At 46.3% G+C, this 13677-nt stretch overlaps 1 protein-coding gene across 3 annotated transcripts in view; it reads right to left on the bottom strand.

The window, feature by feature from the left end:
- The window catches only part of eif4g3a (eukaryotic translation initiation factor 4 gamma, 3a), a 90604-nt gene that overhangs the window by 61992 nt on the left and 14935 nt on the right, over nucleotides 1–13677 (bottom strand). For all 3 annotated transcript variants that reach the window (XM_037532216.1, XM_037532214.1, XM_037532215.1), the window contains exons 2-4: nucleotides 8378–8450; nucleotides 3053–3199; nucleotides 681–773 (exon numbers count right to left, since the gene is read on the bottom strand). In XM_037532216.1, coding sequence (XP_037388113.1) covers nucleotides 681–773; nucleotides 3053–3199; nucleotides 8378–8450 — 313 coding nt within the window. The remainder of the gene's footprint in view (nucleotides 1–680; nucleotides 774–3052; nucleotides 3200–8377; nucleotides 8451–13677) is intronic.

Genomic DNA, 13677 nt, shown 5'->3' with positions numbered 1-13677 from the left:
ACTGTTTCATTTAAAAAGCTCTATAATGTTCATATGATCCACACGGTCGCTCTGACAGACTGTAATACACTACAGGAAGCGTAGGGGGCGATACGGCTTCTACTGTTTCATTTAAAAAGCTCTATAATGTTCATATGATCCACACAGTCGCTCTGACAGACTGTAATACACTACAGGAAGCGTAGGGGGCGATATGAATTGTACTGTTTCAAAGACAGTTCTCTGTATGAAGGTGGTGGCAAAGACAGAGAAACTGAAGAAAGTAAGACACACGAGAGACGTTCACCAAAAAAGTAACATCATGGTACAACGCAGCATAATGCATGATAAATAAACCGTAAAGTCACCTTTACATATTCATTTACATATTTGTTTTGTCTCTAATCAACATGAGAACTTCTGGCTGAAATGTGAGTTTATTAATTAAACTGCAGGCGTGTTATTGAGTTATTAAAATAATCAGAACTGTCACGTAACATCACACCTGCAACTCCAATGTACCTGATCAGACAGGGTGGCATAGGAGCTCCAGCGTAAAAGTTAAAGGCGCACAATTTGTTTACCACACATGCCGTGACTGACTGGCTACATTTACAGCACAGAGAAAACTGTTTTTGGCCAAACTGTGGTTTTAATTCCATGCTTTGTCAGTTCGTTACTGTGGGAGAGGTTGTTCTTACCGGCCGACTGGGAGGCTGTACGTTCACTTGCTGCGTCTGTGGAGAGTAAATGATGGGGGCAGAGCCGGCGTTCTGTGTTGGGCTGTACGGAGACTGGACACACAGCCAGAAGTGTGAAGGAGGACACACACACATACACACACACACACACACACACACACACGAAGAGAAATGAAAACATTAGAAAATGGGCCATAATCCAGGCTGCAGGTGATAAATCTGTCTAAATTTACACTTTAATCTAAGCTGACTGTGAAACACACGAGTTTTCAGGAATCAAGGTATTCGTGATTTAACATCGTCACAACCTTCTTGCTTTTCATTTTGTCATAGATATAATTTCGAAGTCCGATTAGCCATCGCCTTGTGTTATTTTATAATCAATAAGAGAATTGTTCCAAAATTTCCTGAAAAAAACGTTACAATAAATTTCGTGACATGTAAAGAATGTTTTTACCTGCAAAGATTCCACTATAGAGACACACGGTTTTGCTCTGACGGCAATGAAATGTAAATATTCTGGTATAACTCCAACACAGAAAGAACCAGAGCACCTTATCATGTGTCTGTGTGTGAGTGAGAATGTGTGTGTGTGTGTGTGTGTGTGTGTGAGAGAGAGAGAGAGTGTGTGTGTGTGAGAGAGAGTGTGTGTGTGTGTGTGTGAGAGAGAGAGTGTGTGTGTGTGTGTGTGAGAGAGAGTGTGTGTGTGTGAGTGTGTGTGTGTGAGAGAGAGTGTGTGTGAGACAGAGTGTGTGTGTGTGTGTGTGCGTGTGTGTTTCAGAATGAGTGCGGAGGCCGGAAGCCTCTATTATTAGACTGCGAGTGCTCCTCAAGCTAATACACTGAGCTTGCAATCCCATAATTCCACTTTTTAAACAGCTCTTACTCACTGTAACTTGGGTGTGGGTGTGTGTGTGTGTGTGTATATATACACATGCACACACACAGACACACACACACACACACACAATATTTCCAAAAGTATTCCCATCTTCTGATGTGACGTCACTGTAGAACTGAAACTCTGATATAAGTTAAAGTGGTCAGTGTGCAGCTTGTGTAGCAGAGCAGATTCACTGTCCTCTGAAAAGAACAACACACAGACATTAACGTCTCAATAGCTGGCAGCACAAGTGAGTCCACCTCACAGTGGACGTGTTCAGATTGGGCTCAGGGCCTGAACCCTCTTGGGCCTGGAATTCACCAGAGCTGCACAGGCTGCTACTGGAATCCTCTTCCACTCCTCCATGATGACGTCACAGAGCTGGTGGATGTTAGACACCTTGCGCTCCTCCTCCTTCCGTTTGAAGAGGCCCCACAGGTGCTCAGTTGGGTTTAGGTCTGGAGACGTACTTGGCCAGTCCATCACCTTTACCTTCTGCAAGGCAGTGGTCATCTTGGAGGTGTGTTTGGGGTCGTTATCGAGTTGGAAAACTGTTCGAGGAAAACCTCGCAGTTTCCGAGGGAAGGGGATCGTGCTCTGACCCTTACTATTGTAACCGTCCAGTGTTGTGTGTCTGATACTGGCTGCTAAATTTCCTTCGGGATCATGTTGTAAACAAAGCCGAGATTACTGCCCTAAACCAAACAGCCTCACGAGCTTCCACTCCTTCCTAAGCGATCCAGAAATAAAGACGCTGTGGTTTCATGCCATTCGCCAGGATTTTATAGATTTACAAGGCAGCACTTCAGCGTGTAGCCAGCATTCTGAAGACCTACGGATCATAAAAACCTAAACCATGGACTCGTACCTTCCCTGCCAGAGTCGAATGACTGCCGATGTGTTTCAACGAGAAGAGCCGTCTGTCTGAACCTGGTCCTTCTGCAGGTAACGTAACGCGCAATGCCGTCGGCGTCACACCGAATGCAGGCAATTTTATTTTAACTGGGACGGGTGGCGCAGATGTGGACTTTCGCAGATGTGCAGGGTCGTATAGAGTTACAATCTTTTGCAACTTTAGCACGGCGCTGATCTCTGCTGGGTACCTGGTGGCTCCAACACACATGGATGAAAGGCTAGTTTTATTGGACGATGCTGGAAATGTCTGTGCCCAATCGGCGGGCACTGCATTCCACACAATCAGGGAAGCTGCCGGTAAAACACATGAAACGCAAAAATAGACTTTGGGTGTATTTGTGACGTGTGTCATGCACAGGTTTCTAGGCAGAAACAGTAAAGTCACGAACTCCTAGATCAGTAAATGTCGTATGTACAGAAATCCTTTGAGTTAACGGTGCGAAACCACATCAACCTCCCCGTCACACTGTGAGAACGCTAGCGACGGTCAGGGCAGCAGGGCAGTAAAGTGCATTTAAACACCAAACGAACAACAAAGACCGACAGAATCATGAGAGAGAAGACACACACTCACCCCTCCTCCTGTCTCCCAGCCCTTTATGTAGCGGTACGGGGCAGTGGGTGTGGATATCTGAGACAGAGTGGGTGGCGCGCCCCCTAGATTAGGATGAGCTTTGCTCAGATCGTGGCCTGGATATGGAGGACCCGGGTGCCGAGGAACCTGCAGGACACATGAACACATTTGTTTTCACAAAAGTTATAGGATGTGGAGGCACATTTACGTCCTGCAAATCTAATGCCTGAAAAAAAAAATCCTTTTCCACGTCATTTGAGCCCAGTGTGATAATAAAATGTTCCACAGGTATAACATCTGCAGTACATGTCCAAAAGAATTCGGACAACTCTTATAATGCAGTTCTGCCTACTGTTGACACAAGTGTTCAGCTGGGTCCACAGAAAGGTAATGCCAGCAAAACGGGCGGCTCTGAAGGCCTAAGGTCACCACGCCCAGTGCCACGTGTTGAGGGGTAAAGGGGTATAACCCCACCCCCACCCAACCCTGCAAACATGAGTACGTAAAAGAAACTGATTGGAAAAACAAACAAACATGGAACTCAAAGTCTGGGACATTCAGTTCGTCCTGCAGCACAAATTACACGCATTTTCATTCTGAATGTCATATAAACTATTTACTGGCCTCAAACACTCAAAACATTTCTACAGTTAATCTCTGACTCCACTCGAGATAACACCGCTACTCTGACCTCACCACGGAAAATGAGAATTAAGCAAAGGATGAAGAGGATTAAGAGGAAGCAAACAGACAGACTCTGGTCACGTCTTATATTCTTGAAAGGTAGAGGAGGAAAAAGTGAAAGTGGGACTGACAGAACTGAAACCAGCAGCTCTGAGTCGACTACTGCGGAATTCTGACAGAGAGCTGTGAGTCAAGGATTACAAAGGTGGGATAGAGAGAGAGTCAGAGAGAGAGAGAGAGAGAGACAGAGAGAGAGAGAGAGAGAGAGAGAGAGAGAGAGAGAGAGAGAGAGAGAGAGAGAGAGAGAGAGAGAGACAGAGAGAGAGAGAGAGAGGCAGAGAGACAGACAGACAGACAGACAGACAGACAGAGAGAGAGAGAGAGAGAGAAAATAAGAGTGAGAGTAATACAGACAGATTTGAGAGAGAGAGAGACATCATAATAGTGAGAAATGCACAGAGAGAGATGTGTTTGTGTGTGTGTGTTTGTGTGTGTGTGTGTGGTGTGTGTATGCAGTGTCTGTAGGTGTTCTTCCGTTCCCTCTGTAACACACACTGTTGTTGTGTTTGCTGCTGCTGGTTGCTAAGACACCGGGAGATCAGAGTTTCACTCTGCAGCAGTGCAGGTGCGTGTGTGTGTGTGTGTGTGTGTGTGCGCGCATGTGTGTGCGTGTGTGTGAGAGATAGCTGGTGTGTGCTAATGGGCAGCACTGGCAGCAACCAGGTAACACTAAAGTATGTGTGACAGCGGAGGAAGTAGGTGTGTGTGTGTGTGTATACAGTATCTCACAGTGAGTGCACCCCTCACATTTCTGCAGATATGTTATTCTATCTTCTGATGGGACGTCACTGTAGAACTGAAGCTCTGATATAAGTTAAAGTGGTCAGTGTGCAGCTTGTACAGCAGAGCAGATTTACTGTCCTCTGAAAAGAACAACACACAGACATTAATGTCTAAATAGCTGGCAGCACAAGTGAGTCCACCTCACAGTGGACGTGTCCAGATTGCCCAGTCGTGTCGTCGTCCCTCCCTGGTGTCGTGTGACTCGTTAGAGTTACAGGGTTCCAAGAGTGAATGAGGAGCAGGGCTGTTAAATTTGGTGTTTTGGGTACAATTCGCTCACACTGACCACTGGATATTCAACACGGCACCTCATGGTAAAGAATCTCTGAGGATGTGAGAAATAGAACTGCTGCTCTCCACAAAGACGCCTAGGCTATAAGAAGACTGCTAACCCCCTGAAACTGAGCTACAGCACAGTGGCCAAGGTCATACAGCGGTTTCCCAGGACAGGTTCCACTCTGAGTCCATGTGTTCAGCATCATCTCCAGAGGTTGGCTTTGAAAAATAGACGCATGAGTGCTGCCAGCATTGCTGCAGAGGGTGAAGAAGTGGGAGTTCAGCCTGTCAGTGCTCAGACCACACGCTGCACAATGCATCAACTGCGGTTCACTGAGGGAAACATGAACTCCGACATGTACTGTGACGTTCTGAAGCAGAGCACGATCCCCTCCCTTCAGAAACTGCACCTCATGGCAGGTTTCCAACTCAATAACGACCCCAAACACACCTCCAAGATGACCACTGCCTTGCTGAAGGTAAAGGTGGTGAACTGGCCAAGTACGTCTCCACACCTAAACCCAATTGAGCACCTGTGGGGCCTCCTCAAGTGGAAGGAGGAGGAGCGCAAGGTGTCTAACATCCACCAGCTCCGTGACGTCATCATGGAGGAGTCGGAGAGGATTCCAGTAGCAGCCTGTGCAGCTCTGGTGAATTCCAGGCCCAAGAGGGTTCAGGCAGTGCTAGATAATAATGGTCACACTAAATATTGACACTGGGAACAATCTGGACACGTCCACTGTGAGGTGGACTCACTTGTGCTGCCAGCTGTTTAGACATTAATGTCTGTGTGTTGTTCTTTTCAGAGGACAGTAAATCTGCTCTGCTGGACAAGCTGCACACTGACCACTTTAACTTAGATCAGAGCTTCAGTTCTACAGTGACAAACCTTTTATTTTCCAAACCTGAAAGATTCTGTAAGACGAGATATAATTTCTGAATTAAGATAAGAGCTGCCTCTGTAATGTGTATCTAGGATCAAGTTAAGATGGGACTAAAGACAGCGGCACAATTTAAATCAGTCACAATATTTTGCCCCAATCGTTCGCCCCTAGCGGTCATTCAGGGTAGAGAGGTAACAGCAGCTCAGTGTGTGTTTATGCTCATCTAAACTGCCCACTCACACACACAGTCCAAGGCCTGTTGGCCTGTTTCTCCAGATCGCCCGGCGTTAGGCTGATAATCTAACTGCGGCTGCCAAGAGCACCACACTCACCCAGAGCAAACTCCAGAGAGGGAGGCGGCAGTGAAAGAGGAGGAGAAAAGAAACGAGAAGGAAGCAGAAGGTGAGAGGAAGAATCAGGAAGGAATAAAAGAAGAGAGAAGGGAAAAAAAGAAAAGTAGGGTGGGGGTGAGGACTTCAGTGAAATAAGAGCGTCAGGGCTGCGGAGGAGAGAAGAGATCAAAGGAACGTAGAGGAATAAAGAGAGAAGGAAAGAGGAAAGGAAGTCATGATCAATCAGGTCATCATGATTCTAACCCTGCGATATGTAAACATACACCATCATATTCTGTGGTAATTTAAGCGATGATTGATTGACAGCTGTCAATCCTAACCTAAAGTTCCAACAATGACTTTTACTTAAGATACTAAGACCCTGTATTTCTTATGTTCACCCCTTGTTCCTGAGCTACAGGGCGGTGGTTGAGATCTTCCCTCTGAAATGAGCCCCTCTAATAAAAGAGCATCACTTCATTAACAGCTACCAGCGCCGCTCTGTAGGCGACCCTGCCCGTCTGCAGGGACAGCAGAGGAGGGGAAAGTTCAGCTCCTCACTGCTGGGCTTTAGTTACATTTAGGGATCATACGCCTTCAAAGAGGGGGGCAGTTATTTATTATCACCCCCCCTAATTCTTCAGTGATGTGAAGCTGAAGTCAGAGATTCTCCAGATTCTTGTTCGAATTTTCCCGTTCCACCTTAAATGGAGCAGCAGGTACATTCTGGCACTTCAGGCGTCAGAACTGCTGGACTATTTAAGGTGGAACGGGAAAGTTAGCTATCCAGTTACCCACACATTACTGAGGGATTAGGCCCAAGACAGATGGTTAAGGTAAACAAAATGTTGTTTATACTGAGATTTATTATTCTGTTGAAACTGATCAACACTAGAACATCCTGTGTAAACCTGATTTTCCCCACTCCTCACCGAAAAATGATCCTGTCTGAACAGGGTGCGCTGGGATGGGACTAAAATCACCGATAAACACCAGTAAAAAACGAATCCTGTCTGAAAACGGCTATAAACAAATCAACCAATCACATCAATCAGAGCTTTCGATTTTTCCAAGATCATGATTTTGTTTAGGGATGAGTGCAGCTTTTTATAGTTTTGCTGGTCACTGATTTATTGATAAGTCACCCGTGAGCGCTGTAGCGTAGCCTGCTGAGGGGCGAACGTCATTAATGTCCTTCAGGTGGGCGTTCTGCCTATTTACCACTCGACATCCTTCAGTGAGAAATTTGCCATGGAAATAAACTTTGGTTTTATTAAGCGAACCATTAATGGATCTTAGCATTTAAAAGCTGCATTTAAACGAGAGGCTGCGGTTGAGTCAACCACAGCAATTCACTGCGTATAGTTTAAAAAAACAGGAAAACGAGTTGCCAGCACTTTAAAAAATGTAATTAACTGGGGTCATTTTATTAATCCTTCACACCACCAGCATCACAAATCAAACTGTGGAGCAATTCAGTCCAATAAGTTACTTATGCTGACGAGAAATCAGTTAGGCGCTCCAGCTCGTCACTGAGCGGAATTTATGCCGTGTTCAGTAAACCTTGTTCAACCTCACAGCAACAGCTATGGAAAAAGAATGAGCAGAGCACGGACAGGTCAACCGAGGACTGACCGGTAGGAATGTCCCTTCTCCCACAGGACAGACTTGACCCTTGGCATAAGTTACCTGGCCAGAGTCGGTTTATGAGGAGTCTGGCCGCTTCCTATTTCCCCCGTTATATCAAAAACAGGCGCCCGCGAGTGAGTCCTGACAGAATGGGATTGAATGGAGCTCAATGGCTAAAAACAAACAGTTAAAATAGTTTCTAATCACTGAACCACAACTTTCCTTTAATTTTAGAAAACAGAGCAAACGGGTTTTGGGCAGCAGCAGGAGGGCTTTACTGCTAGAGCGTGATGATTGATGGGCGAGCGGAGCAGCTCATTGGCTGTTCGCGCTCTCTGACGTCATGAGGCGCCGTTTAAACTCCTATAACTCGAGTTTAAAAGCTCTTAAATATCACAGCGGTGTTAAAATGTTTTACACTGTTCCGGAAATGACTGAATTCTTTTACATTAGAAACGCTGAAGCAGTTTTAAACTATGATTTAGCTCAAATGCTCCATATCAACTCATTCTGGACTCGCTCGGGAGCGCCCCCTCGTGTCTGAGAAAACCGGAAGACACTGCAGAGCGGGAATTCTCCTTGCTACAAGTTCTCTGATCTGGCTAACTGAGAAAATCTGGCTGTGTAAAATGCGCCCCCTGGTGTGCAGAAAGGGTGATCTAGTGTGTGTCACTCACGCTGTACACTGCAGTCACGCCCGGCTGGGCGGGAAATATCCGCTCCTCCAGCGACAGCGGCACCCGTGAGATTCTGGAGCGCAGTCAGTCAAGGAAAACTCTGGAATGGGGTCAGTAGAGGCTTAAAAAGGAGGTCAACAAGGTCAACAACAACAACAAAAAACACATTGCACAATATTTCACAACACACAACGCTGCACATCAAACGCCGCCCAGAAAGTGAAGACTTCAAATCCACACCCAAATCCCTCCACTCCGACTGTGTCGAGCTGCTAATCCCCAAAACATTTGTGGTTTCTGACCGTTTATAACACTGTTATTAATACGAATAAACATGTACAGTTCATAGCCAAAAACAGTAGTAGTGAACACACAAGGGCAGTCGTGGGCTGGAGGTCAGAGAACTAGAACCAGGCCTGTGACCGGAAGGTCGCCGGTTCGATCCCCTCTGCCTACAGTCCATGACCGACGTGCCCTTGAGCAAGACACCTAACCCCTAACTGCTCCCTGGGCGCTGTGGAGAGGGCTGCCCACCTCTCCGGGCAAATGTGCTCACTGCCCCCTAGTGTGTGTGTGTGGAGTTTCCCTGCACGGATAGGTTGAAAGTGGAGGTCTAATTCCTCTGTTTGCAAACACAGCTGGCCGATGGTCCTGACCTCTACAGAAGCAGAGAGCTTGTCTAGTTTTATAGATCATTTATAGATGATGCCATTCAAGTGTCTCCAGTGAAAAACTGAAGAAATAACTTTACACACTGAACGGGTTGAGTGGAAAATTGTGTACATCTAAGATCTTTAGTCAAAGCGCTGCTTTAATACACACACACACACACACACACACACACACACACACACACACACACACACACACACACACACACAGCTCTGCCGGCTAGAACGTGGGCTCACTCAGAGCACACACACACACCCAGAGGGTAAGAAAGTGAAAGTTACACAAAGCCTCTTCAGGCCCTCCCCTCCCCCAAAATGTCCAACTCCCCCTGCGGTACACCATGTACCTTCACCAGAGCGAGGAGTCAAAACAAAACCCCGAAACGGATTCCGCCACTGGAATCTGGAGTTTCGCCACTGTGGCTGTGACATTTTTATAAGTATTGCTTCTCTATTTGTGGTCAAACTCACAGTAAACAGGAATAAATGAAGAAAACAATAATTAAATTCAATTAAACTCATTTTATACTGCACTGCAGTGAAAAGTTATAACCTCCAAACTCGCTCGCTCAGTCCTCTACATGTAAACGTTCCTCTGATTGGTCTCCAGTTTTCACATGAAAACGCAGCGCGAGGCGTATTGATCGCGGGGTTCAGGCGGCGTGGAGGTGGTTTTAGCCTGAAGCTGTACTGGTCTAAAGACATCAGTCACTCCGAGTGACATTCGACAACGAACACCCCTCCTAACTCTGTGCCTGCACCTCCTTCCACTGTTCCGCTTATGGGGAGGGTTTTCACAGGGTTAGGAGTGTTTATGGGACACATCAGACTCTCTTGATTATAGTGTTCCCTCCAATACAGCGTTCCCTCCAATACAGCGTTTTCTCCCCAATACAGCGTTCCCTCCATTCCAGCGTTCCCTACAATACAGCGTTTTCTCCCCAATACAGCGTTCCTATCAATACAGTGTTCCCTCTAATGCAGCGTTTTCTCCCCAATAGTGTTCCCTCCAATACAGCGTTCCCTCCATTGCACTGTTCCCTCCAATACAGTGTTCCCATCAATACAGCGTTTTCTTCCCAATACAGCATTTTCTTCCCAATACAGCATTCCCTCCATTGCACTGTTCCCTCCATTACAGCGTTCCCTCCATTACAGCGATCCCATTACACTGTTCCTTCCATTACAGCTTTAGTAAAGGACTACAGCTCCTCCTGTTCCAGTTCTAACCGTAGTGACTGGAATCTTCTACAGTGTCTGGTATTTTAGGTAGAATTTACTTCAAAAATCTACTGCACATCTGGCAGCTGGTCCCGTCACAGCGCTACACACAGCTGCAAGATAACGACGTACAACTGGTTAATCACCTTCAAACACAACTCGACAGTTCTCGGGCTGAAAAGCAGTCCTGGAGAACTTTTCTCTCTCACACACACACACACACACACACACACACACACACACACACACACACACACACACTCACTCACTCACTCACTCACTCACTCCAAACCAGCAAGTTAAAACGTTGACCTGTAAATGATTCCGCAGCTAGAAAAGCTCAGTGACGTGCCGTCTTCCGCGGTGGTAATTCAGCCTGGAAGATCACATTTATATATTTATTGATTATTATTAATTGACTAATAGGGTTCGCACTCTACACCATCACTATACCATCAGCTAGCCCCCCAAACGCTTACAGCTGGACTGAAGATCTAACAGAGATAAAGACGGCTTCAAACGTGAGACTGACAAAGAAACATGGACCACACAGACGGACAGAGAAGCACCACGGAGCCAAAATTACGGGACACCACTTGTAATTCGCCACCCTGTGGCCGTTTCAGCCGGACCTGCCGCTAACAGGTGCTTTAGATCAAGCGCACGGGCGTTTATCTTCATAGACAAACACTAGAGGCAGAACGAGTCGCGACGTGGCAGATTCACCTGAACTGCTACAGAACGTCAACATAACCGTGCCACGAATATCATTCGCCGTCATGCAGCTTTACTCAGTTGTAAGTGTCATGTGACCACTCAATGCCTTGTTGCGCTCGTTTGTACACATAACTGTTACATGGGTGGACTTAATGTGTCTCGACAGCTCATGACAGCATGAACATCCTCCACGATATGTTTTAGGACATGGTTAAATCAATGTGATGTAACAGGGCTTAACCTCAAACTCTGAGACCACCGGTGGGTCCAAAACGCACCCGGTCATGTTCTTCATAACGTTCATACTCCATAAGCTCCATTCAGAAGCTGGGCGTCGTGTGAGGCTGTAGCTCTTCTCTCCAGTCTAATAGACGGTGACGTCATTTTAAACCCTTATAATAAAAGAAGCTGAACTTTGTTTTTCTACTGAAAGTCGACCCGTTTTTCCCCAAATCTGGGCTCTAAACTATAAACAGACGGCGTCTCTTCAGTGATCTGCTCTGGAAACATCACTTTTAGAGAACAACACAAAGAGCGGCGCAGATTTTTGGCTTTCAGCAGTGAATTGTGAGCGTATAGTGAAATGTGGAGATCATAAAACATTCTCCGTTAATTTCAGAGGAACTTTTACAAAGAAATAAATCAATAAAATAAAAATATTATGATTTGGTCACATAGATTCAGACCAGAGCGAGAGACAGACAGAGAGAGACAGACAGAGGGAGAGTGAGAGACAGAGAGAGAGACAGACAGACAGGAGAGCGAGACAGAGAGAGACAGAGACAGACAGAGACAGCAAGAGACAGACAGAGAGACACAGAGAGAGACAGACAGAGAGAGGCAGAGAGAGAGACAGACAGAGAGAGGCAGAGAGAGAGACAGACAGAGAGAGGCAGAGAGAGAGACAGACAGAGAGAGGCAGAGAGAGAGACAGACAGAGAGAGGCAGAGAGAGAGACAGACAGAGAGAGGCAGAGAGAGAGAGAGAGAGGCAGAGACAGAGAGAGAGAGAGGCAGAGACAGAGAGAGAGAGATAGAGAGGCAGAGAGAGAGAGACAGAGAGAGAGAGAGAGATAGAGAGGCAGAGAGAGAGAGACAGAGAGAGGCAGAGAGAGAGAGACAGAGAGAGGCAGAGAGAGAGAGAGAGAGAGAGGCAGAGAGAGGCAGAGAGAGAGAGAGAGAGGCAGAGAGAGAAACCGGATTTGGCAGTTCCCTGTGAGTGAGTGAGTGTACAGCAGTGGGTCACATGGTTTCAAGGAAAGCAGAGCTGTCCTTTTTCCTTCTCTGAGACCATTTACACACACACACACACACACACACACACACACACACACACACACACACACACACAATGTAGGGATGCAGAGTCGAGGAGATCTCCCTGAGAAGATTAGAGATATGGTCTCACACAGAAGCCCCATGATTATTATTAAAGAAAATGCAACCAACTAAACCAACTTGCAACTGAACTTCGCAGGTGTGGAAAAATATCCCTGCAGATTTGTTTAAAAAACCTGAAACAAACATGACGAAAAAAGGGAAATCAGGACTACTCTGCTCATCCAGAGCTTAGCTGTGGTTTCTTAACCTGGGGTGTTACTGTCTTATAAATGTCTAAAAACAGACTCTCGCTCACACACACACACACACACAAGATGGAGCCTTCATCTCTTTGGTAACCTGCCAACATCACCCCTGAGAACAAGGGAGAAAGAGAGAGAGACAACAAGAGAGAGAGAGAGAGAGAGAGAGAGAGAGAGAGAGAGAGAGAGAGAGAGAGAGAGAGAGAGAGAGAAAAGAAGAAACAGAAGAGACAAGAGGATGGAACTTCATTCATAATTGCCTCAAATAAACCCAAACAGAATGTGGCTCTGTGTGTGTGTGTGTGTGTGCGTGAGCGTGTGTGAGAGTGAGCATGTGTGTGTGTGTGTGAGAAAATGAGTGTGTTTGTGTGTGAGTGTGTATGTGTGTGACAGTGAGCATGTGTGTGTGTGTGAGCGTGTGTGTGTGTAAGAGAGCGTGTGTGAGAGTGAGCATGTGTGTGTGTGTGTGTGTGTGAGAAAATGAGTGTGTTTGTGTGTGAGTGTGTATGTGTGTGACAGTGAGCATGTGTGTGTGTGTGAGCGTGTGTGTGTGTGTGTAAGAGAGCGTGTGTGTGACGGAGCATCACTGTTTGTTCTCTCTCTCTGTATCACCACTAGAGAACAAAACCAGTCTGTAGCACTGAGTGCAGTGCACTCTGGGTCATAAGGGTCACACACACACACTCACACACACACACACTTCCCTACACTGACTCTCCTCGAGTATCTGCCCAGACTGAGTACTGATATCAGTCCATGTATCTAGCGTGACTCTACAGTTGAGGCAGCGTTTAAACTCCCTCAGATGACTCTGAACTAACAATGTTCTACTGAGAACAACTCAGAAACTCATCTTCCTCCAAATTTTATTCATTTAATTTGAAGACATTGATTAAGACAAAGCCTGATCGCTGTTAGTGCAGTTCGTTAGAGCTCGTCAGACACCATCTGAACTCTGACGCTCACCACATCAGCGGAGCGAGAGCCGCCGTGCAGATCTCAGCTCACTATACAAGAAACGCTGGTATGGTTCAGTTTAAATATGAATATAGTAAAAGACCACGAAACGGACCAAAGACCACGAAACGGACCAAAGACCACGAAACGGA

Source organism: Pygocentrus nattereri, chromosome 21 (genome assembly GCF_015220715.1).
Source record: "Pygocentrus nattereri isolate fPygNat1 chromosome 21, fPygNat1.pri, whole genome shotgun sequence".
In the NCBI taxonomy this organism is placed as follows: domain Eukaryota; kingdom Metazoa; phylum Chordata; class Actinopteri; order Characiformes; family Serrasalmidae; genus Pygocentrus; species Pygocentrus nattereri.
Note: the sequence above shows the minus strand (reverse complement) of the source record. Positions and strands in the feature narration are given on the sequence as shown.